The 26,675-nt window shown below is 48.1% G+C and overlaps 1 protein-coding gene across 2 annotated transcripts in view; it reads right to left on the bottom strand.

The window, feature by feature from the left end:
- PCDH19 (protocadherin 19) overlaps window positions 1-26,675 on the bottom strand; it is a 59,652-nt gene that overhangs the window by 7,675 nt on the left and 25,302 nt on the right. Inside the window, exons 3-4 of one of the 2 annotated variants that reach the window (XM_026848591.1) lie at window positions 24,042-24,100; window positions 20,845-21,017 (exon numbers count right to left, since the gene is read on the bottom strand). In XM_026848591.1, the coding sequence (XP_026704392.1) occupies window positions 20,845-21,017; window positions 24,042-24,100 (232 nt within the window). The remainder of the gene's footprint in view (window positions 1-20,844; window positions 21,018-24,041; window positions 24,101-26,675) is intronic. The other variant, XM_026848592.1, reaches the window with a different exon arrangement.

Below are 26,675 nucleotides of genomic sequence, written 5' to 3'. Positions count from 1 at the left end.
GCAGGGCAAAGCTCTTGGTGCTGCCCTTTGCAGCTACGTCTGACTCACCCAGCCTTTACGGCACCCAGGACAGTCATTCACATTCACGGGCTCTTTATTGTACTGTTCTGTCTTGTTTCTTACCACTTTAACAATCGGAAATAGGACAACAGGAAATTCTTTTACAGCCCTAGACCTGCCCTAGTCAATATGACTGTAACTGTCTGCACTAAAAAATGTCCTTAATGCAAGGAGCAAAGCCCGGGTAATAACCACCACACCACGCATGACATGACGAGTGGCAGCCAGCCAAAACAGGCAGCTTCCCACCTCCGTGCCTGGCGCACCGATGGCAGAGCTTGAGCAAGCTGGCGTGAAACTACTGCTCGACGAGAGGCAAAGGAGGAGGAAACAACGGAGGGGCAGCGCTGGGTGAGCAACACCACAGCTTCAGCACTGCTTTGCATGAGCCATGGAGCAAATGCCTCCTCCTGGATAGGAGTGCCCGAGGAGCCCGACCGCCCTGCTCGCTGGAGAAGCCCAATGCACTGGGATGGCAAGGATGTGCCAGCTGGCACAGCCTGGGGAAGGGCAACACCACAGCCTGGGGCTCTGCAAGCACCCGGAGCTGGGCCGGGCTTTCTAATGAGCCAAGCACATCACACACACACTGTGGGGAGAATCCTATTGCAAATCTGGCTGTAGGGATACCTGTGTCCCATGCAGGCTGTCCCGAGAGATGCTGAACAACTTGCCTGAATGCCGGTGCCATGCACGGGTGATGGCTGTGCAGTCGGGCACACGACATGTGCAGGTCCTGCAGCAGCAACGTCCATTTTTCAGCCAGTCTGCCTTCACCCAGCACAAATCCAGAATCTCGTTTCACAGAATCACAGAATCATCTAGGTTGGAAAAGACCTTGAAGATCATCCAGTCCAACCATTAACCTCACACTGACAGACCCAACTACACCAGATCCCTCAGCGCTGGGTCAGCCCAACTCTTCAACCCCTCCAGGGATGGGGACCCCACCACCTCCCTGGGCAGCCCATTCCAATACCCAATAACCCCTTCTGTAACGAAATGCTTCCTAATATCCAGTCTAAACCTTCCCTGGTGCAACTTGAGGCCATTCCCTCTCGTCCTATGCTTGTTACTTCGTTAAAGACTCATCCCCAGCTCTCTGCAACCTCCTTTCAGGTTTCAGAGCACCTTAGGGCAGGGTTGCTTTTAAAATGTTCCCCAGGTACAAAACGTCCTGGCAGAAGCCTCACCATCAAGAGGTAAGAAGTTATCCTGAGGTCAGGCTTAGCAGAAAAAAATGTGTCATTGCTAAATGTAAATTCTCACAGAGCAAATATGAAATAAAATCAAACCAACATCTATCCCTGGAAAAAATATGCTCCTCAACAAGTATGGCAAAACCCATGTTGAGCTCTAGATTTCAAACCTGCTCTACTTGCACCTTGGGGGACCAGCAGAAAGGCAACTAATAACAATCCCCAGCCAGCCCCTGTGCTGCCTGCGGGGTCTGAGCCAGGCAGTGGGCTGCCGAGAACCACTGGCTGCAGGAACCTGGTGGGAGAGACGACAACACCCGCAGCTCCTCTGCTCATCGTTGGTGGGGAGAGGGAGCTGGTGACAACAGCACAGAGACACAAGAAGCAGGGAGGTGGCACGAAACACAGGGATGGCCTGAATTCCTGGGGCTGAGTGGCCTGATGCCTGCCCAGTTGAGACCTTCAGCATTTCCCAGTCCCACTGTGAAAGCTCTTGGCCAGAAGAGGAAGGAGACGGGATGGCTGCCTGAGAGCTGGAAGCCAACAGGAGGAGCAGGCAGAAGACATGGGGTGGGCAGTGGAGCAACAGAGCCTCCAGCTCCCCCCTGCACAGGGCTTTCTCTGGTTTAAAGGAAGGATTTAAAAACATGCAGGGTGTACAAGTGCTTTCAGTCTGCTATTCAAAGCCTGTGTACCTGCGGCAGAGCAACATGAAGCCGGTGTGCAAGGCGCCCATTCAGCTCTCAGAGCAATTGAATTATCTCCAGTGGAATCGCAGTGCTGGCCAAAGAGACAAAGTTAAATCGTAGCAAGGTGCAAGTGCCTGGGAATGTAATATTCCTGATAAATGGCCAGATGACATGTGCTGTTATACAATCTAAGGTGCAATTTGGGTGATGACAATAGTCCCTGGAGTTTCCATTTTCAAACAGCCGCTCAGTTCAATCCAATCCATGTCAGAGCAGCTTTGCCGAGGTGAGTAAGTAGAGCTCATTTGTGCTATTACATGGGGAGCGAGGAAAAGGAGCGGAGGAGTTGCTTGAAAATGAAAAATAAGAAAGAAAAGGCCATCTGGAAGAATCGCAGCCGGGCTGGGATGCGCACGGGGCAGGGGGTGCATGGGTGAGCATTGTGCGGAGCAGCCCTAGCCCAAAGGCCCCAGCCCCACGCCAGCGCAGGGCACGTGTGCCCATACCTGGGCCAGTACCACAGCTACCCTCATGCAGGAGCCTGGCTTTATCTCTGCATTTCGGTGTTTCTTCAGCAACCGTATGATTATACTGTAATCATGATGACACTGCTCCTGGGTACAGCAAACAGCACGATCATTAAAAAATTCATTTCAAAATCTTCCTGGAAGCTAATAAATTTTACAGCAGTTTCAATCCTTTCTCATTGCAACAAAGAAAAGCTTAGTTCCAGACAAATTAAAAGTAAATTGATTGCCTTAGGGGAATCTATTCAAATATCACTTTTCCATGTTAGAAATCTCTTCCTGAAACAAGAAGAGGAGAGCCAGGGAAGCCAGCACGGGAATGATGTGGAAAAGCAAATCATTAAATCTCAGTTCATGAAACCAAGGGGGGGAGGGGTGAGGTGGGGTGGGAAATCAAACTTAAAATAAAATGCAAATGTCTCACTGGGGTGCGGGCCTAACATTTGTGATGGAATTTATGAATAATAAATATGAATAAATAGTAAACATGAAGGGATCAAACACTGCTGTTGATGTTTACTCATGGTTAGCCATCTTTCATGGACAATGCGCAACTGCATTATTTAACACTCCTCTTCCAGCTACTTTGGGGTTTATTTTCAACTCTAGCACCTTAATTTTCTCGGCGATGTATGCCACAAGGTGTGAGGCACGTCCCCAAGCCCCCGTGCAGCACCCACTACCCAGCACGCCAGCAGAGCCCAGCTCCCCTCCACCCCACCAGAGTGGCTGTTCCCGGCTCGGGAGCAGCGATCCACCGCATTACACTCCAGATAATATAATAAGCTCGAGCAAAATACAAACAGTCCCCAGCCATGGCTCATCATTTGCTTGTAAATTAAGACTCTGCACCTCTCCCTTATCTTCTGTAATAGCATAATATCAGGAAACAAGAGGTGGGGAATAGTGTATTATATTTTTGACCTATAGGCTTTTACAGAGCCTTCTTCGCCTTTCCTAATAAGAAATCTCCAGTCTATGCAGAAATGTAATCCTGGCGTGGCTTCCCTTGCACAATGCTCAGAGGATACTAATAACCAGGGACAGTGACAAATGCTCTTTACCGCAATGAGGAGCCTTTCTTTCCCTCTCTTTTGCCATTGTTCAGGATTTATGCAAGCTAAAAAATGCCATATTTTTAATCCTGGATTGTCTGTCCTGACATAGGAGGTCAACAGTGCTTGGACAAAGCAACTGCCTGCAAGGAATTATTTTAACAAAACAAGGGATGTGAATTAGATTAATTTATCAGGCAATTGCTGATAAGGACTCATGGCTGAATGCAGCTCATGGGCAGCGCTTCTGTAGTGGTCTAATGGAGAGATGCAACGGGGCTTGTGCTTCCAGCTGCTGCAGATACACACAGCTCCCAGGAAGTGCCAAGGACCCACACTGATTTACACCAGCTGGGGGGTTGGCCCATTCACCTCTTCCTCTGCTCTATACTACCATTAATAATGCCCTTTCTTCTGCAGAATGGTCCCTGTATCGTGAATGAAGACTGACACACCGGCAGATCTGGGTTGCCTGGCTAGCTACCCACCAGAGGGCTAAGGACAGATTTGATACAAAAGATTTTCTCCAGAAAAATGCCTTCCTGGGCACGCTGAAGTCGTTGGGATGAGAAGGTGGCTGCGGGAAGGAGAGCAATCACACAGAGCAAGAGGAGCTGGTGTCTGGGCACGCCGTGCACTCCAGCAGAGTCAGACCCAGAAGGTATTATGGGCTGGGATGCAGTTTACTGCTAGCAGCCCCCCTTTATCCTGGGACTGCAGACCAATCCCCACCTCATTCACAAGGCAAAATTAATTCCCTTTCAGAGGGCCAGCAGAACACACCATTTAAACTCCAATTAATCCTTTTCTTAAGTGGTCCAAAGAGCTTGTGCTGGCCCCTGAGCGGCGGGGATTTCACCTCCAAAACTCCACTACTCATGCCTTGATACAGAGGTCATTAGCATCCTAACCAGTGTTAGAATGCAGGATCTGGTCTTCAGAGAGGAGAGCACTCCGGGATCCGATAGACCTTTTCCATCTCAAACCATTACAGCTCCGTAATTCATAGGCACAGCTCCCGTTAATGCTAATGGCAGTTACTGTGCTGCCTGCACGAGTGCAGAATACAACCCTTTGACTTCATTACTGGAATTCAATTTCATTAACACTGGATACAGAGGGATTGTCCTAAATACACTCTTTCTTATATTTTTTTCATGTTAATGTAACCATTTGAGTATATTATACCCTGCAGAGATGGAAACATTTCTAGTCTGTTTAAACACATTTCCCACAATTGGGAGCAAAACTTTGTCTCCGTTTATGCCTTTGACACCAGCTGCCTTCCATTTAATGGGACTTTAGTCGCTAAAACAAATTAATCCAAAGGTTGCTCTTCTCCACTATTGTCAAATCCAAAACAGACAAATTCACATATTCTGTCGGGGTAACGTGGGACCAGCCAGGCAGCCACATTCCAGCGGCAGCAATAAATCCAATTATTACCCTGTCCCATTCAAAATTAGGCGTTGCTCAGAAAATAGCTACTCGACAATTCTGATAAAAATCCAGCAAAACAGAAATGACAGTTGGGGGAGATAAGAAGCAATTCCCGGCCGCTTGCACCGTGCCAGCTCCTGGCCCAGCGCCTGTCAGAGCAGCATCCCTGCCCTCGCTGCAGCCGTGCTGACGTACACCCCTCAGGGGGCTCGTGGCGAACGTGTTACCTAACCAGCACCTCCCTTGGCCAGGACAAAGCAGAACAACCCATCCTCATCCTCTCCCCGCAGGGAGGTGGAGGGCCAGGGTGCTGGCAGGAGCAGGGAGGCAGGCCAGACCCCTGCCTGCCCCCTCCACCCGCACACACCCCCAACTCAGCTCTCCCTTCCCTACAAGGTTTCTGGTGCTTCCACACAACAAGTGAGAAATAAAGGAGCTGAGGTTATAAACGCTGATACATAATTTACTCCTATTATCAAGATTAAACACATCTTTGCATGCTTAGCATAAAACAACTGCCTTTCCCCAGATTTCTCAAGGACATGCATAAACTTCATTATTATCTAAATAATCAAAAGAGTATTTCAATAGAATATTTAACTGTCTGCCTACTGGAAACTCACAGCCTTAATCTAACACTGATCCTCTGTTGTCCTTCATGTAAATATTGTTGGGACGTCAGCCAAAGCCTAGGGAAGTGAGCTTCATCTTGGTGGATGGGAATCTCTCGTGTCAGATACAGTCAGCCTGACTAATGAGACCTACAGCTTGCCAAAACCTACAGCCTCGCTGTCTGTTCCAGCCATTGAACGCGCTCAGAAACCCAGTGGCACCAGCCCAGCAGTCTACAGATCCCAATCAACTATCAATAGCTTAAGTGTAAGTGATTGTGTATGAAGTACGAGCCAAATGTGTTTCCTTTTTCAGTTTTAGGACCTCCAGTATTGTTATTGCACCAGTAATGCTTGCACGGAATTAATCATAGACGTACCCACAAGGCAAAACATTATGAGGAGCTCTTTGTACTTTCTAAAAGTGCACAGCTCTGAAGAGTGGAGGAAGCTGGAAGGCTTCCCAGCACAATGGGGCGTTCCCCACTGTCAAGAGATAGCTAGGGAATTTTTCTTTTTTTAAAAAAATTTTTTTAAACCAAAAGCATTGGTTGCTGGCCATCTCTCATCATAATATTGACCTCTCACTCCTCCATCCTGAAGCCCAGCATTATCCCCTCCCTGGTGTTCTACTTTAACTCTTTTTTGGATGAACACTTTTTTGGATGCTGGTGGATCCTCTCCTCTGAAGGACAAGGATGTCCCACAGAAATAGCACACAGAACTGGGCTGGCCATGGAGACAAGTCTGCAAAAGCTGGTCTACACTGTCCAGCATCCAACAGGACCCCCAGTCTGGTCCAGCACCATGACTCACAGTGACACAAGAATGTTCCTGTTCCTCTCTGCCCTGGCCATGGAGCTACACAGAGGGCTCAAACAAGGCTCCACGTCAAAGAGAGATAATGGCGATGTGAGGGGAACATCAGCTGTGGAATAGACTGTCCCCATGGCCACTGGAAGAGATCACAGCATTACCAAAGCCTGGGAATCTGGCCCATTTAATTCAGTAAAAACTTTGTTCTGGCAATTAAGTTTATCTACATTAATTAAGAGTGTGATCATAGCATATAAATATTCATGTAAAATTACTCTAAGGTCAAGAGTCAAATCTGAAACCTCATTATAAGCTATGGGAAACTACATTACCTGCGAGTCATGGATAAGCTCAGTTTCCAGCAGTGTGGGTGGGATCCCATCCCATCCCATCCCGTTCCATCCCATCCCGTCCCATCCTGTCAGCCCCACAACAGTGGGGGCAAGATGGAGAACAAGCCCTCAAGTTTGTCTGTGGCTGTAAACTGAAGAGCCACGGGGAGATGGCCAAGCAAGGGGAATGGAGAATAACCGTATTTTCACGATCTGTGTCAGCACTGCAAGGAAAGCAGCCGGCTCCGTGGCTCCAGCACTCTTGGCCAAGCTGACGCAAACCCATGGGCACCCGGGCACTGCTGCCGAGCCCACGGCGGGGGTCTGAACGCTGCCCTGGGGTCCTGCCACACATCCCCTTGCTGTCCCACCCAGGGACAGGAGGCTCCTGCTCCCCCAGACAGGCTGCTCCAGCGCTGCTGGGGCACAGTGGACTTCTGGCCCAAGCTCTGCCTGCGCAGCCTCCAATGTTTTCTGATTTCTCCGAGGCATGTTTCTGCAGCGCTGCCCCAAGGTCAGGCTGGATTGTGTTGGCTCCTGGCCCTGGTTCACGGGGCTGTCAGCTAAATTGCACCACGGCATCGTTACTCCCGGTGATGGTGTGACAGACAGACAGAGCCCAGCTGGATTTTCAAAAGCTAAGCACTTTGCAACACTGACAGGCAAGAAAAAAAAAAACAAAAACCAAACCACCAACCCACAACCCTCTTAAGTCTGAGCAGGTTTTAGCTGGAAAAACCCAAAGCTAGTAAGTATAAGACCCCACAAAGTCACTCCTGAACCACTTATCTGACCAAACCTTTTAACTGTCACTGGGAAATAAAAGTGCAATAGGTACCAGCCCCAGCCGGCGTTACCTGATTAGTCTAGTCCCTACCACATCCTTAACATGGCCTTTCTTCAAAGGGATACAGCAAGGCTGAAATGACTGATGTAATTTGGTGCTTTCAGATAGAGTTAGCATGAGGAGAAGAGTCAAGTTCATTGCACTGGAGTTCACCACAGGGCTGCAGAAGCTGAAATGTGGCTGGTGCTGGGGCTGAGCCACTGGCCAGGTGCCTGCTTCTGCGGTAGGAGCATAAGATGCACCATAAGCAGGTAGGTTTAACCCAAACGTGACCCTCTGCTGTGGGAATTAGCCAAATTTTTCCCCCCAAGCATAAGAAGGGGCATGCAACGGGAAGGTGGGCAGCGCAGTCCTGCAGCAATTCTGCTGGAGCCTCTTTACGGGGATCCACCCTCACTGTCTGCAGCACACAGATGTAATGCTGCCTCTTTGCCACTGCACGCTCGCCTCATTTCTAAAACACTTACACATGCAGCATGCATTAGAATTAAAAAACCATTAAACCTCGGAAAGGAAAAACTTTGACAGGATGCGTAATATACTAAGTATAATTAATTAAATTGGATGAGGCACTGGGGGACGAGAGAAGAGTGGATGGAGACTGTTCTTGGAAAAGGGATGGTAATGCACTAATGTTCAGTGTGTGCCATTAAGTAAGAAACAGCCTTGGAAGAGACAAGGATGAGCGACGGGGGCTTCAAGAGCCGGCACCAGCCAGTTGGGCACCTCAGATGCATAGCAAAGAAGGTGATAGCACGGAAGGCGGCCAATTAGAGCTCTAAAAAAAATTATAACGAAGGTGGAAAAAGCACCCGAGAGATGGAAGAACAAAAATGGTATGCAGGTTGCTAAATATGCCCTACCAGTGACAGCCTCCTCCAGAGAGCTCCTCTCACCCACCCCACCAGGGCTCGGGGTGATGGACCACCTTCATCACCCAGCACCAGGCTCCTCGGGGATGGCACAGCTGTCAGAACAGGTGAGAGGAGATTCATACTGGAAATATCTGTCTCTCTGTGGGGTTATTCTTTAGTTATTTGTACCCCCGGGCACAATTCCCGAGCATGGGTAGCACCCTGCTGCATCCATCCCTGTCCGTGGGCACAGGCAGCTGCTGAGGTGGGGTGGGAAGCAGCAGCCAAAGCCAGGGCCGGGGAGGGAGCATCAAAGGCAGCCCCAGTTGACACAGCAGGCTCAACATGATGAGACAGACACAGTCTGGCTGTTCAGCAGGACAAAGTTTTAACAGGCTTAACAACAGCATCAGCACTGATCATTAGGCAATTACAACCGCTGAAAGTTGACAAAGCACCAGGACCAAATGAATTATCTCCCCAAATCCTGCAGGCAGGAGCATGGAAAAGAGAAAAGTCATCGTCAACAGCCTCTGATAGCTCACCAGGTGCAGAAGCAGTAACTAAAAACTGAAGTGTTGCTCGTTTACTTGCTGTTTGGAGAGATAAAAGGGAAAGGCCAGGAAATGAGGTCTTCAAAAACACTCTCATCATTTAGGGAGCGGTGGGAGGGAAGGTCCTGGAAATACTGATACAGCCAAGATTGCTCAGCCCCTGGGGACAGCTGATTCAGCGAGGAAGGGACTGTGTCTGCTCGGAAAGGGAAGGCAGATTTAGGCTGGGGGAGTTCACTCCTGAATCATCCCCAGTGTGGTTACTTGCTCAAGTTCTGCACATTTCTGCACATTCCTGCACGGCGCCAGCCAAGGGGATGGTCATGAGCTCTTCTCCTTGAGGACGTGCCAAAACCCACTCTACTGGGGATCTGCAGAGCTTAATCCATGTGGGACCATGGTGACTCCCTGCTCTGCTCCCTTGCAAACCACGGGATGCTCAGCTTTGTCACGCTGTGCTTCTCAAGCACAGCCCTTCACTTTGAGTGACTAGGCACGCTTTTAGGAAAAACATGCAAATGTGATTTAAAGACTCTAAGTGATACAGAATATATCACATCCCTTGGGAACCTGTTCCAGGGGGTAATTATTCTAATTCCTAAAATCATGCATCTCATTTGCAGCTAGAATTTTCCAAGGCAAGCCTCCATCCTCCAGCAGCGGCTCTGCCTTGTTTGCTGAATTAGAGAGATGCTCAGCAGCAGATTTCTTCTCCCTGAGTTCACTTCTGAACACAGGCTTAGATGACCGATGTGTCAAGCAAAGTTCAGAGCACGTCCCCCGAGGATGCCATCTCTCTTGGGTCCTATTTCAAGCTCAATGGTCTCAGCTGAAAGAGTCCTGCTGGATTCAACAGGCTTTGAGTCAGGTCCTAAATCTCCAAACTCATATTTGGAGAATGAAAGCCAATGCCTTCAGCCATACCCAGAAGTTCCTTATGCAGAACAGTCTCCAGAAAGCAAGGGGACAGTTTTGCACTGACAAAGCATCCCCTCTCCACCTGTCTGCCATAGCTCGGTGGTCCCTGCAAGGCACGTCTGCCCGGTGAAAAGCTTGTGTGGATTTTTATAGTGAATTAATTGGACATATCTACCCAATAACAATGGAGGAAGACTGACAAAGCAGAGGTCAGACGATGAGGGAATTGCAGGCGGAATTGTTCATTTTAATTACTTGTCTTCATTAATGTGAGGTTCCTGGATCATACGGTGATGACTAATGGGTCAAAATATTTGCATGAGTGACTATACTTTCACAAAAGGACATGTGGCTAACGGGTAGAACAGACACAGAATTTTCTTTGGATTTTACAATGGCGTTTCCACCGCAAGATGAGGTAACTTCCCAGAGCCCAGCAGCATACCAGAAGGGACCAACCCTAGATCAAGATAAACATTTTTGAGGCACAAAAGTGCCCAGAAAAAGCACGGCTGAAGGTGGAAATAAGCGATGAATGAGGTAAAACATGGGTTATACCTGACTTGTTTGTGTCTCCCTGGCACCTGAATGAGTTGGATACAAGCAGCAGGGCTACAGCCGTTCTCCTGACAGCATCGAAAGGAAACAAAAGTTTGGAACAAGCCAAACACATTCAATTTGCCTGAATAATTTAAACTGCTGAGTTATCATGCGCTTCATGGACTGTCATCGAGAAAAGCTGTATTGCAGGGGAAAGGTCTGTAAATCAATGCATCTGAGGGACCAAAACTAATCAGAGAGCGGCTGCAAAAGCACCGCCTGTCAGAACAGATGCAGGACATGGAAGTCAACCGGGAAGCGCTGCGAGGCAGCCGGCAGCCCCGTGCTCCCAGGGATGGCTCTCAGCAGCTGTAGAAGATGCAGCAAGGGCCGGCAGAGGGGAGCATCGAGAAGACACGGCTCCTGTTGAAACATGGTGGTGAGTGGTGATGTCAGCGGCACAAATAACTCAGCTGGTAAATAAGTGCCAAGAGTGAAAACCAAATGAAGGCCCTGTGTATATATAGTGTCTACCTGAGTGTGCCAGACCCTCCCCGAAGGTATTTATACCCTCCACTAATGCACCTACCACTCACAAAAATACTTCTGGCTCTCTGACCTTTCCTGAATTACTACTATGAGCAGTTTTGACTTCAGATTTCTAGCCAAATTCCTCTTCCTAAAAGGGAGCTGCCTCTTTATAACTTCTCACTGAGCTGTATCAAATCCAGAAACACAGTTAGTTGAATTGAGAAAGCTCTCCCTCTCGCAGGGCAGATCCGAAGGCGCCTCGCCTGCCTCAGGAGCAGTTCACCTATTCAATGAGCTGACTGGAGAACGTGCCTGAGCAGATGAGGCAGGACTTTCTGCTGTACTCGCACCAGCTACTCTCCTGTCTCATCCCTTTAATGTAGCTGACACCTCCAAAGCAGTCAGGAAATCAAGTGCCCAAATTATTTTGGTTTGCAAGCAACGCAGACACCCACCTTCCTCAGGCTTCTCACAAAAATTTCCAACCAACACTCTTTGCTCTTTCATTTCTCACAGAAACCAGTGTAAGAACAACCTAGTCTCTCCAGCACGCACCCAGCGGAGCAGTCTTCACCCTAGAAAGGGCCACAAGCCCCTCACCTTTACCCTGCCATCAGCCGCAGGTGCTCAGCACCCCACAGGACGTGGCACCCCCCTGCCTTGCAGCCAGCCCCCACTTGCCGCAGGGATCCTCCCGTGACCGTCCCCACACCTCCAGCCATGTGCCAGGGAAGCTTTGTGGCGTACAGCTCTCTCGAGTGCTTCCGTAAGATGTAAGGTAGCATCTGTGGTGAAATCTCACCGAATGATCCAAGATAGTTTTCTCCAGCTGGGACTGATTGAATATAGCCTGGGCACCGGATGATGTGGGAAATCAGTCGTAGCCGAGCACAAATTGCATGCATAGAGGTAATTACTGCAGCACAAGGTTGGTAGCACCACTACCCACATGACAGTTTATCTCAGCAATTTTCATTTCCTATTGCTTCACTGCAGAGAGGGTTTTTTCTTGGGGTTTTTTTTTTGGTTGTTTTTTTTTTTTGGTGGTTCAATTTTCTCCTTTTCCTACAGGGACTGACGTTAACTCAGGATTTCTTCAGGATAAAGCTCTGCTTTCACTACAGTTACTCATTCCACACATCCAAACATCCTCCTATTTACTACACACAGACCTTGAGCCCAACCCAGCTTGACCTGACTCCGCTTCCTTGCCCCAAGTGTGACTGTCACTGCCCAAAGGTGAAGTGACACAGTGGTGACCGCCGGTCAACCGCTGCGATGTGCTGTCACCCGCAGCTGGCTGCAGATATCAGTAATGAAACACAACATGTGAGTAGCTAATGAAGCTGGTTACAAAGCAAGTCCTTCTCCACACTTGAAAAAGGGTGAAAATACAATAAGGAAAATGGGGGGGAAAAAAAAAAAAAAGCGTTTCTGCTGAAAAATAAAAACACTAAGAGCTAATGCCAAGAGTGGGGAAGCTGATCATTACTATTATAGATACTCAGGAAAAATAGGGCCACATTATGCTTAGAGTGATTATACACATTGTTGCTAGCATATATCTATAATATACTTGCTCTAAAGAACTTATTTTCCAAACAGACACAGGGGTTAAACACAGGATGGAGAGGGAAATCACTGAGCAAAGGCAACACAAACCCAGCCGGAGCCTGGCACAGCCCTGTGCTCCTGCTTCCCAGCCCAGCCCGCCCTGCTGCATACCTGTGTGTCTGCCGTGAGGAAAGGCTGCCAAACTTCTTAATAATTCTGTGACCCATTTAAAAATATCTACTCTCCTACATTCATATATGCTGTATGAGAAATAAAATATAGCGCTTGTGAGTTTTGAGTGGCAGCACTTCCCTTAAGACGGATAAAAGCTGCAAGTTCTCTTTGCTGTTTTGTGCCAATTATTACAAAGTTTTGACTTATATATTATTACATAGATCATTTAGTAAAACAACCTACATGCAAACCCAGTGGTGTGTCTCCCTTCAGCAGTCATCTGCTGGAACAGGAGCAGTTCAGACACTTACCCATATACACCGTATTTCAGAGACAAGTGGGCTCCTTCCCCTGTACCCAGGGGAAATGCAGTCCCCTGCCCTGAAGCTCTCCGCAGTCACAAGCATAATTAAGAGAGATCCAAATGATTTCTCCTTATCACACTAAAAAAGTTAACTGCACCACTTTTTTTTTTTTTGGGGGGGGAGGAAAAAAAAGACACCTAACTTGTACCACCCCCTCTGGAGATGCCGGTCTGGCACTGTACCCGAGTCACCCCTGCGGTGCCAGGAGCATGTTTTGATAGAGCAAGAGGGGATTTAACCTGATGGCACCTTCCCGTGCCTGGAAGGCTGCTCCGAACCTCGCCGTGCCGCACACCCCGCGCCTGCAGAGCCGAGGGTCAGCGCGCTGTTTGTGCCGATTATTCCTTTAATAAAGGGCCCTGTATTTTCCAGCGGCTGCAAAATTGATGCAGGTTGCCATGGTAAGCACACACTTTCCCATTTAGTAGAATAATAGACAGCTTTGTATAATTCACTGATTTCAGATGATTTCTCACCCCAAGAGCAAGTCGCTTAAGTTACATAAGTCACCTGTTGTTTAGTCAATCTGGCAATTTTAATTAGAATAAATTTTTATGATTCCTCTTCGCAACACTTAGAGCTGCTCTGCCACCAGAATGCCAAGATGTCTGTAAATTATACAGGCTCCAATCACATATTTTTTTTCTGTTTTAATTACAGTAACATTGCAGCATTAATCATGTAAGCCTCTGTTAAACAAGTAACAGCCATCCTCCATCATAATTAAAAAGAAAGGCCAAGCAAACAGGAGCTTTGGAGTTTACCATATTTCCTCTGAAAATTGTATTTTAACTTAAGAGTTTCACAAACAGTAGTTTTATTTGGCTCTAATTAGTGTTGTGAAGGAAACACCGAAAGGTTAATAAGAGATGGTTAGTTTGTAATGCAAGTTTCCCAGTGCCAGCCCCAGCAGTTCAGTCTGTTTTCAGAGTCATTAACGATGTAGATTGATTACAGGAGGAGATCGGGAAGTGCTGGCTTGCTGCGTTAGCAGAAGGTTTGGTTTTATTCATATACCTTCCCTACTGTTAAATATGATGGCCATTACCTTGACCATTTTGCTAGTCTTAACTGCTGTGAGACAGAAAGTGTTAATGGTTTCCTTCGAGGTTACTGGAAAAGGAAAAAAAAAAGTCCACGTGAGCCTTTTTTTGGCTTGTTTATAAGGGGAAAAGAAGCTGCAAGCTTGACTGAACTGTTTATTTATCTCAGAAATATTTGAAGATCCAAGTATTGTGTAGTGGGTTTGGAAAAGGATGCTTTGGGAGAGCCAGGGTTAGCACTGTCCCGTCCTTCAGCTGAACCCTGGCAAAGATCTTCTCCATGAACCTTCTGCTTGCTTGGGCTGGAGTTTAGGAGCAGTTAACAAAACCAAGCACAAGCAGAAGCTGAAACTCTCTAATCAGAAATATCGCTTCTTCATATCTCCTATATATTGCTCTCCAGTCACCCAGCAAAAATATGGGTAAGCAATAACTAAATTTGACAAAATCTCATTAAAAAGTACAACAAAATACTAGAAATTCTCCAACTTTCTGGGTTGATCGTTCATCCATTACAAACCTACACAATGGGGCACAGATCCAAGTTTTAATTCTCTCAGAGTTGCCAAAATGTTCACATCTGGTGAGTGTTTTCTGTGCTTAGATGGAAGGGACTTGAGGTTCTAAAGGCTGTAACTCCTGTGACCCTGGACTGAGTAACTTCAGTGATGGAGACACTGCAAGAATTATCTTTGATGGAAGGAACCTGAAAATGGAAGAAAGAGTGCCAGGAATGTGGGATATATGATAATGCTTCTTATGCAAACAAAGGAGGTTACACATCTGGTCTTTATTTAGTTCTGCTGTTGCAGGAAGGGACTGGCTTTCATTTATTGCTACGGATATGACTTCAGTGTCACCCCTGCCCCACCATCAGTTTCCAGCAAGGACCTCTCCAAGCTGTGCTCAACGCTACAGAGCTACAGACCCAAGGAACAAGCAACACGAGGGATCTGTCCATGCCAACCAGAGCGTCCGTGCACGGATTAAACCTCCTCAAGTGACCGCTGCCCTGCTCTGCTCTGACACAACGCAACAGGGCGGTGAGGGCAGCTGAGCCCATCGGTGGGGCAGCCTGACCCACTGCCCACCTCTGCCTGTCCAGATCACCCACCAAAGATGGAGCTAAGCACTGCGAACCTGGCAATGATAAATGTCGTCCTGAAGAGAGACTTGTTAATCTGAGTGCTTGACAGCTTTTTATCCAGTTACATTCACTGGTCTAATAAAAGCTCTTACATCCCTCTGCAAGCCCGGCTGGGCAACATCAGCAGGAGTGGGTGCCTGGGGAGGATGGAGAGAGCATTGTACAAAAAAGCATCAGTAACCACCACACAGCCATCCACAAACTGACTTAGATGCTCAATATGTAATCATTTGAAAGAATAGGAATCATAAGACAATCAGCTCCTCTTCCCAAAGCCCAGCTTACCCACTCATCATGAAAATCCTTCTCTAGGGTTTCAAAGTACTGTGAGAAGCTGACTGCTCCCTCCAGGCTGGCCACTGCAGGAGCACCACTGAGCTCACTGAGGTTGCTTTACTCAGAGATACATCCAATAATACAGAAATCAGAAGAGCTGTAATAATTGACATTGCCCTGTGAAGAAAGCTTACAGCGTTTATCCATCTTAAGGGATGTGCTGTCACTCACACGTGAATGTTATACTTTATGTCTTGTGCTGCATATATGAATACAAGGAAGTAGGCATTTTTATTAATTTGTAGAAACTTCCAGAGAAATGCAGTTGTATTTCCAGCTTCCAAAGCCCTAGAATATGTCACTTAGGTCTTCATGTACATACAGCTCTAAAGAAAGGCTTTTCTGCAGAGTAAAAGGGAGTTGCAGGTGGAACGACTGCTGGAAATCAGCTTAAAAAATCAACAGTTTCTAATACCTGTGTTTGCCTCCTGTTAATACCATTAGTCATGTTCTCAATTCATGACTGAAATGCACACAGATACTATGGAGATGAGCATAAGAACCAATTGGAATATTCTAGATAAAACCTGATCCCCTAAATGACAATGTATCTGAATAATTTGGGATGCAACCAGCAAGAAAAGTTTCAGTGAATATCATGTGCTCCTTCACATCCAAGCCTATTCCTATGCTGCGTGATAGTATGAAGAAGACTTAACGTAAGCATTTAAAATATAACCCATTTCTATTCAGAGAACCCTTCATCTTGATGGAGTTTATGAGACTCAGAAACAATTAAACCACCTATGTGAGCAAAGTTACTCAAATGTGGAAATGTATGCAGGATCAGGTCTTTCCAGATGACATTTCACGCCAACCTTTACTGCTGATCTGGCACCAGAAAAATGGAAGTGATGCTTTTAGCAGCAATTCTCTGTAGAGACACATTACTGACATTGCTTAAAAACCCTCTCACTTTGATTTTAAAGCTTTTTCACTATTTTATAGCTGTGGTGACTATTTCTAACACAGGCTTTTTTATGATTTGTGTGTGTTTATTAATTTTGTATTTTCTTTTGGATTCTATTTATATCTTAAACAGCAAGTCACTGCTTCATTGCACCAATGATTTTCCTTCTGCAACTGATGGCAAAAACAGTGGCCAGCACTGGGAATTAAGATAAGTTTGAAATCTGTTGCTTCTAACCTTAAAAACACATATTTGAAATAGTTCCTTTCTGATTTCTATGCTGGCAAGTGCTCCTATGACTTACAGAGTACAAGTATGGCTCTGGCTCAAGGCAAGGTGAAAAAGGTAGCAGAAAACATTTAAGCAGATCTAGGTGCCCATATACTTTCACACAGAGAAAACACACCAAACCTGCACAAACACTACATTTGAAAGAGGGCAAAGGGATTTAAAAAAACCCTAAGTCCCAGAATGAGCAAAACCAAGGGAGGAATAACTACCTGAATCACAAAACAGACTATCTAGCCTCAAAGATGCTAATTCAGGTCCTGAGGGATCTAATCAACCTCTTTGTTGAAGTAAAGATAAAACTTTTTGACAGCAAATGCTTTCTGATAAAATGGAATTTTCAATTACTTTGTGAAACATCTGGTCTGCGCTGCCATTTCCCAGGAAAAGCACTGCCACGCTCTGCAGTGTTGGAAAACATTTCATGCTGAGATTTCCCCACACTGCTGGGAGGAAGGAGTGTCATGAGCTTCAAACCCCACAGCAAAGCTCCCACAGCTGCCGGCATTACCCACCATTGTCCGCGGAGGCGATGCTGGTGGTGGGTCTCCTTCCCCACACCAACCGCACTTCACCTCCTTGCTGGAAATCAGGGTTTCTTCCACTGCTGAATTTTGAGTCAAGGTTACACCAGGACGTGGAGAAAATGCACCCCGTATTGCAGGGAATAGGCCAAGATACGAAGGGGTACCCCAGGATTTACCACCATCCTCCAGCAGACTTCTCCAGCCAACCCAAAACATTGCTGAGCTCCAACAGCCGCTTGAAAACCTCCCTTTCTCAGACAAAATCTGTTTGGAAGTTCAGCTGAGGATGCCATTAGGAAAGGAGTGCATATAAACTTCTAGCAACGCTTAACACCTCCACAAATAAACAAACAATTAAATGGCAGCGAGGCAATTGTGGAAGGAGGAGCCATGCTGTGCCCGCCTTCTTCAGCATCCCACTTGGTATCAATTAGCAGGGGAAGGAAAACAATTCTGGGTGATAATGAACTCCAAATTGGGTACATATTAGAGCAATTAAAGCCATCTTTTCAAGTGATTAATTTATAATCAATAATTAAGATCCTGAGGGAAAGAGGGACTGGGCAGAAGTCCTACTTCAAAAATAAGCAATGCGGCTGAGCTTCCGGCTAAAGCTCACCACTAAAATTCAACACCCTCCACACTATGGTTTGCCATTTTCCTGGAAATCTAGGTCATTTCCAAAGCAAGAGAAAAGGCTTCTGCCAGCAGGACATGTGGTTTCACTCCCACCCAAGAGTGGCACCAGGGCAGTGAAGGGGTAGAGAGTCCAGAGGCTATCTGAGCATCTACGGCAGGTCCCTGGGGCTCCCACGGCCGTGTACTCACCACCAGTGCCAGGCTCACACACCGGTTTAAGAACACTAAAGAAGCTTGGACCCATCCATGCCTACCCCATGCCTACCTCTTTACATCCAGCACCTCAGTAGGCAAAGGCAGGCCAGACAGGTCCACCCTAACCCTCCAGTGCCACCACAGAGGGATTGGCCCCTACCCCCAAGCTGTAAGGATTTCTGCCAACCAGTGTCTTGCCTTAGCAGATCCAGGATTACCCACCAAGCAGATAAAGACTCCTGAATCATCTAGATGAAATCTGAGAGTCTGAAGGACTTGTGGTGGTGCAAGCTGAGGTCCAAGCCCATCAGAGCCTGGCCATGGGGGCCGCTCATGGGGCTCCCAGGCAGATCATTAGCATCGACGAGCAACCTCTGATGACTCCCCCAACACATCTCTCTGGGGTTGCATGAGATGCAGTTCAGGCAGGGATGGAGAGCAAAGGAACATGAGCAGCCAGGCTGCTCAGGGTCGTGGGCAGCCCACAGGTCCTGCACGTCCTTGGCATTGAACTTGTGTTTCCTCCCCGCCCTGTCTGACCTGAAATTGGGTAAAAATTACCATGCCAAAGCCATCGCTTTAATCACGCTGGAACTGCTGTTATCACCATCATCTCAGCATCTTGATTTTCCTGATTATTTTCTGCAGTCCCTGCTCGACAAATCAGCCCAGAAAGTATTCTCTTTAACCTTTTTTTTTAAGCTTCTGTAACAGTAACTGCTAACCTCCCAGCCTGCGCTGCTCCTCTCATTGCTCCACGAACATCCTGATAACCTCACAGGCAAGTTCCCCCTGCTCCTCCGCATGAGGCAGTGGGGGTCCCACAGGACAGGAAAGCTGGCCCCCTCCACACACCTGCCTGCCCGCCTGCCTGTAGGCCCAGCTGGATGCCAATGCAGCACTGGCATGCCGGTTTCCTCCCAAAAATAAACCAAATCCAAGTGTGCCAACCCCCTGGCCATCACAGGACTGGGAACCAGACACACAGGTTGCCTTTCGAAGTTGCCTTCTGGAAATATTCCTGATTTTTGAGGGGTATTTTACATGCAATTAGGAGTTCACGTTACAATGGATTGGACCGTATTTATTTCCATCTGACTCCTCCGACAAGCTCTGCCTCCAACTCATCGTCTTTAACTTATTTGTATTGCTATCTGGTGCACAACAGAGCCAGCACACAGACTTATCAGAAATGTAATCTCTGTAAAACCCTATCTGCAGTCCATTGAGATTGGTTTTTTTGACGAAGAAATGTGACAAAAAATTAACAGATGTTGCTCAGACCATTCAATGGGACAGGAATCAATTATGAACATTTTTGTTCCTACAGTCATCCCTTACTGCAAACGCATCTTAGGAAACCCTCTCCTGATCGAAATGAAAAAGCATTTCTTTGTAATAGAAGAATAATAAATGATAGCTATCAGCCTGCATTCTCTGACACGGTGCCGGTCCGCGGAGAATTAAACTGCCACTGTACAGTTATATAAATGTTTAATTTTTTTCATCTTTGGCCACAGTAGGGTTGTCTGGAAATACATTATCGCTGCGGATGCCATCCCTCTCCAATTAGCATGGCTGGCAGCGTGGAATGGGTAGGTGACCTCCACATTCCCCTCCTCGTGGAGTCTTACAGGGTTAACTACGGCCATTTAACAGACTCTATCGAGAATTAATACAGCGATCAGCTTCTCTCCAGAATAAAAAAAAACCATTCGGCGGCGCAGATGGCAAGAACTCTCTCTCCCCCGTTTGACTCTTTTATGACAGCAAAACAAAGGCTTTTAATGATGTTTACCATGAATTGAATTAAACAGCTGAAGACCAGTTCATAATCACAGCATTTTGTTTTCATATCCTTAAGTCTTTTAGCAGTGGGGCTTCCAGTTGAGCCTCAGCTACAGCTTATCTCAAGATATAGCCAAGCGCCCCGAGGCTCTCCTGCGCTGGAGCACCAAACTGCATTCAGGCTTCTTAATTGAAAAAGACAGGATGTTTGCATAGGATGTTTGCATCCGTCAGACATTAAAAGCGACATTCATGCCCAAGTACAAATGACGGCTTGGGCTCAGCTGAACTCCTCTGACTTCTTTCCTCTAGCTAATATCGGTCTGGTTTCGGAGCAGGACTTCATCCCTGCACGCGGGGATGTGTAAGAGCTGAAACCCCACCGCCTATTTGGGGCAAAAATACAGACTCTCGCCCACTGGCCTGAGCTAATCCCTCGTGGGATGCCTGACTAATTGCCTACACGCTCTGATGACCTTTTGGAAAAGTTGCTTGGATGGCGCCTGCGCACGAGCTCCAGAGACGGGGAGCAGCATGCGCGGAGAAGGGCTCACCGGCTGAGCCTCGGAGAGCAGCGCCTGCAGGGACCAGCCCTGGGCACGGCGCCGGTAACTCCTGTCCTAATCCCAACTCCACCGCTCGCTTGCTGTCAGGCAGCTGCTCAGCGCCTTGGGTTTTCCACTTGTGAAATAGAGGATAATCCTAACTGCTTGCTTACCTGACAGGCGTGGCGTGAAGATTAATTTCTATCTACCCAGCACTGTGACGATGTACAGTGTTATCCCCAATGAGCGCTAAGCATCCTTATTGTGCACCCACCGAGGCCGCACCGGAACCACCAGATGGGGCCTGTGGGGGACAGGGGGGGTGATGAGCAGCCCCCAGGGCACACGGTGGTGGCTCACCTTGCTCAGGGCCTTGGGACCCCATGGAGGGGACGCTGGTGTTCAGCACGTCATTGACGGCCGTGTCGCAGTAGAGGCCCCGCTGCACGTCGTGCTCGCTGTCCGTCTGGTCGCTCTCCTCGTGGCCGCTGTCCTTTAGACTGTTCCCCTCCAAGTCCTTGAACGTGGAGCTGCTAGGGGAGACACAGCCATGATTTAATGAAGGAGACAAGGTGGCCACCAGCACCCTGCGGCATTGCAGTGAGACATGCAGTGGGGACAAAACTGCCACCGCTCAGCCTCGTGCCCCGCAGGGACGGGGATGTCCCCAGCCATCTCCAGCACCCAGTGCCAGGGCTGGGACTGCTCCCTCACCACAGATGGCTGGGATAGGGGCTGCAGGGGTAGGGGGGGCACCCCCTGCTCAGCACCTCTGCACCCCAAAACAGCATCCAGCCTGCACCACCTCGCAGGCTGCTTCTGGCCATGGGTATAGTGTGACCCTTGGGGTCAGGCTGGTGTAGGTATTGTGGAAGCTGAGAGTGAAGCAGGATTTGAAAATACAATTTTAAGAGTATAGCTTAAATGAGCTGTTTCTATAACTAGGCTTCCTGACATCGTATTAGCCCATATTGAAGTTACACAGGATCTAAACCCTAACTTTTTAGGCCAAATCCTAATCACTTAAAGTTTGAAAACAAAAGTCTTCCTGGAAATGGGAATTTCTTTTCACGATGACAACACCATTCTTATTTTCAAAAATAACCCCGTGATTCTGGGTCCAATCTCAGGCATCTTTAAGGAGATCTGATGCACAGTCCAACTCCTTGACACCCCCTGCAAGTGCAGCCACTGCTGGGGGGACCTGGGGGTGGAGCTGCTCCCAAATTTTCCCCAAGGGCTGAGCAGCTCCATCACCCCACCAGTACCCAGCTCCTAGGCCAAGAGAATGGACGAGTTTCATTTCTGGCTGCATTTGGGATCCTTCTGCTGCTCCCTGCTGCCCTACAAGGGGTGATGGCCCAGGACACCCAGCTGCAGTGAACCACAGGGACACCTTGAGGTGACACAGCCATCGGGGCATCCCTGCGCCCACCTGCACCCATCAGTGGGGATCCACCTGCACCCACGGCCCCAAACTTTCTCGCTGGATGATTTGGTGCAATGATGGTGGATGAGTTGGTGGAAGATGTGGCCTGTGCTTCAAAGCCCCAAAGAGCTGGAGATTTTCATTACTTTGAAAAGCCCTTTTGCGTCTCCACGGAAACCAAGCAGACCACCTACCATCTGATGCTTTGCAAAAGCACACAAGGGGGGAGCTCTGAAATACATATAAATTGGTAAACCTTCAAACATTACCTTTTAAATAAAGATGTCCCTGTTGAAGCCACTGACTTTGATTCCAGGCGACATCAAAGAATTTTAAGTTAAGAAAGCACTACAAATCTACAATTCATTTGTGTGTGTGTGTAGATGAGCGAGAGAGGCAGGCAGACAACACAGGAAAAGTACAAATAGATTAATTAAAGTGCTGGATTTGAGGAGATTCACTCACCAAAGATAGAAGAGTTACAACATCTTCATAAAGGCAAAGGATGAAAATGATGCCACAGTGTGTTACAGAAAATATTTTTTTTTGTTCTTAGATGTCTGCACAGCGTTCCCAGTACCCGTTGTACTTAAGATACAAGACAAAGGTAGAAAGCGAGGGGAAACGCTGTCCTACACGGAGCTGCTGTTCATAACGTGCAGGCAACCTGTGTTACAACGCATTTATCTTCCCTGCAGTGAACCAGACCGTAATGCAGCAGCCACACGACATGTTTCCGCGGCTGACACTTCTCTAAAGGATGGGCAGGTCTTGGGGAATCAGCAGCAGCAGCATTTCCCAAACAATACAGCCTCAGAGTAAACCCTGCTGCGGCAGGCGGGAGCGCTGCTTGCCTTTATCTTAGGTGTGAACGAGGAAAGATTAATAGATTTGGGTTTTTTTCAGTATGCCTGAAGACACTCTGGCGAGGAGCAGCGTGGTGTGGGCAAGCCATCTCTCTCGCAATCGCATTAGCATCATTAAACATCATGAGCCATGCTGGCAAATACACCTGCCCTCCGCTAGCTGAACCCGAGCTGCTTAAACAATGTGCTCGTAGCTCTCTTACTCCTTATATTTTTAAGATGTAAACAAATGGGATCTCAGCCAGGCAGATAATTGGATATTTTTACTGCTCAGATCTGATCTCAACAGTTTGGGGCCGGCTCCTGCTCCCCGTTACACCCTTGCTAGTGCGATGGCTTCTGCAGAGCCCCTGGGCGTGACCCCGCTGGGCACGGGCACGGGCACGGGCACGGCCACACACCTCGGCTGGTCCCTGGGGAGAAGGGGGGAGGCAGGCAAAGAGCTGCCGGCCACCTCCTGCGCCCACATCCTGCGCGGGGAGACGGCCCTCCAGCCCTACGCGCGGCAGCCTCCTGATGAGTATTGATTGTGCTGTGTCAGTGCCTTTCTCTGCCTCGGAAACAGCCGAGGAGGCAGAGGCAAGCCTGGCCACCTGCCCCACGGGGGGATGCTCACCTCTAGTTTCACATAGTCCAGTGGGGTTCAACTGGATAACCCTGCTGTTAACCTCCCCAAGACATTTCCTCGCTACTGCTAAGCTCTGAGGATACCAGTATTTTAACCAAAGGGTTAAATTCCCCCAAGGGTAATTGCCAGCTTGTAACTGAACTGATGATTTCCTTTTTACCCATGGAAGAAAAAAGCCTAGCAAAGTGCTGTTTTGCCTCTGTATTCAAACTAAAACAGCGAGCATGTATCCAACCCAATTACTTGCCGCCAAACAATTATTTTTTTTTTTCTTTTCCCCTGCCTCACATGGCAGGGAGATCTCCCCATCCAAATCTATCATTTTATTCCTGTGCATTCAAATAGAAGAAACTCTATGAATTTGAAAGTTGTCAGGGTAACAGCACTCCACCTAACTCACTGCAACTTCCTGGTGCGAAGGAGCCAAAGAGAAGAGAAAAAGACTTGCCTTTATTGCAAACCAAGAGCAATGGGACTTAATAGGAAGTAAATACTGTTTTTAAAATCAAATGATTACTCTTGAAACGTTTTGCATATTAAAAAAAGCAAGTAGTATATAACACAGTAAGGAAGAACATTAAATAATCAGGATTTGGCTGGGCAAACCCAAGTGCTTTCAAGCGAGCCTACGTACCTTTTTATTAAATGAGCTCTGCTGTTCACGTAGTTGGAATCAAAGGAGTAGTTTTCAGTCTGGAAGGAGGAAAAGAAAAGGTAGATGGTTACAAATCTGATTTCCCCATGACTGAGAACAGCCAGGTTTTCTGGGCCAGGAGAAAAGCCAGCAGCAAACCCCACGGGAGGGAAGGAGCATCCCAGCATGGGTCAGACCCCAGCGAGGAGGACCGAGACAGGTGCAGAAAACCCTGTTGGTCTTTCCACCAGCTTTCACAAGAAAAAAAAAAAAAAAAAAAGGCTGGCTGGTGACCACAGAACAATTTGCAGAGAAGAAACAATGTGACTACGCTCTGTTACAAAACTAATTGCTTCTAATTCCCTGATGGACTCGGTTCTCTGTGTGTCAATTTGACTGAAAGTTCAAAAGGTATTTTTCTTATTAGTGTATAATTAACATGTTAAAATATTTATTGCATAGATATGTAAATGCCAGCAAGGTAATCCCCTGCTGGAGAATTTAATGCAGGAACTTTTCTTTGTTTTACATCATTTCATTTGCAGAGACAGTGGGCTCTGTTATTAATAAAAAAGCAAACAATGGGTGACATGCTTAAAAGTTGGACAGGAGTGAAAGCAGGGGAGAAAAGCCAATGGATTTGTCACTTGCAAGCAAAGCCCACTAACTCGCTCTGCACTTGAAACACCGACTTTTAATCTCAGATTACATAGCCCTGGATTTCTGGTGCTGGCAGCAGGTAAGGAATCCAAAAAAGCAAACAGAAGGTAGTGAAGAGAGCAGGGTCTTCCCACTCAGGAGTCCATGGTGGGAGCCGTGGGGTGGGAGGTGGTAGGACATGGTGGGAGATGCATGGTGGGATGCGGTGGGAGCTGTGCAGGGGGATGCAGTGGCAGCTGCATGGTGGGATGTGGTGGGAGACACACGGTTGAGTCACAGCGGAGGCCATGTGCTGGGATGTGGTGGGATCCGCATGGCCTGGCCAGGATCCCACGAGGACGCAGGTCTCTTTGTACGAGTCAAGCACCCCACTCCACCTGTTCATCCACCCAAAGTCCCCCCAGATCTACAGGGAACTCACCTGGGCTCCCACCAGCATCACCCCTGGCCCGGGGGATGCTCCTTGCTCCTGTCAGGCACCCTGGGCAGCAGAAGGGGCAGACTTTGCTCTGCTCCCCTTCTTCTGGGCTGACTGTAGCATCATCCCAGGACAGCAGCAGGGACAGCCACTTGCCCCAGCAGCCCCGTCCTGCCTCCTCTCTGCCGCCGCTCCGCCTCACCCCGGCCCCCCGGCCGCTCTCCTTCCCAAAGAGCCGCTCTGGGATACTATGGCCTGTTTTTTATGGCAATTATGAACATGGTAAAAATAAATGCATGCATCTTTAATGTCTCAATAAATAAAGGAAAGCAGAGTCTGCTGCTAACGTAATCACAATGGCAGGATGCAGGGAGTGGGGCCGCTGCAGCAGAGCCAAACGTGAAATCCAATCGTACCCCGGCAGAGGTTACACTGCTCTGCCAAGATAATAAAGCAAAGGCAGCGCTGGTTACGTGTGACCTTTTCTGAAATACAGCACAATATCTAATTTACCAAACAGGAACCTCCCAGAGAGAAACATGCAAGGAGCTGCGAGCTGGGGGAGTTAGCCTAGCACTCAGCACAGCTCGGTTATTACTTTCACATAGTAATTACTGCTGGAGAGTCACGCAGGAGATTTACTGCACAAACTACTGGTCCCTGCAGTTCCTGCATCCTCAGTCCTACAGGACGACTTTGATGGTTAGAGCTTGGGAGCGAACGGACACATGTATTTTTAAAATACACAACACTCAAGACTGTAAATGACACAGAAAATGCCTGATCCTGTGTTTATCCATCAATCCTGGCGCTGCCATCCCAGAGGGAGGGATGCCACCCCACAGCATGTCGCCCCACAGGAGAGCGCAGCCCCACAAATGGGTTCTGAGGGTAGCCAAGAGAATGAGGGCAGGAGAGATCAGAGACAGTTTTGGAGCAATCCCTGCTCAGTGGGGAGTCCTCTCCACCACCCTGCACTGGCAGACATGAGAATGGCTCCAGCAAGGCCAGAGCCTCAGCTGGTTTCATCCCCGCATCCCCAGCCCTGCTGCTCTGCCCAGCAGCTTCATCCCTATGTGCGTGCATCTCAGCCCTGGGAAAACCAGGAGAGAAACAGGTGGGTGGGGGCCAGAGAGCAAGTTTCAATATATATAGGTACATCACAGAGCTTTAAAATGCTCAAAGCACTGACACCGCATGGCCCAGGCTTCAGGGGCCAAGGGATACCCAGGGCCATCCACACCGAATGCTGGTGCCACCAAAACCCCACCGCTGGCTCAGGAAATGCCACATGTGCTGCCATCGCGTCTCCTGCCGCAGCCCAGATACAGACCTTGTGCTAAATCCCCCTCTGACCAATATCAATAGGAGCTTTGCTATTGATTTCTGACCAGAAAAGAAGACCAAATCCTGGCTGAACTGAAATCATTCACTGATGAGCAAATTCCTCATGATTTACATTTGATGGACTGGAATAACATCCTTCCCATGCAGGCTCCCCAGCCCACACGTCGCCCCTGCTCGGGATGCTCTGTGCCACGTCACTAGTCCACATG

The sequence above is a fragment of the Athene cunicularia genome (assembly GCF_003259725.1).
Source record: "Athene cunicularia isolate RWA chromosome 4 unlocalized genomic scaffold, athCun1 chr4_part3, whole genome shotgun sequence".
Lineage (NCBI taxonomy): Eukaryota > Metazoa > Chordata > Aves > Strigiformes > Strigidae > Athene > Athene cunicularia.
Note: the sequence above shows the minus strand (reverse complement) of the source record. Positions and strands in the feature narration are given on the sequence as shown.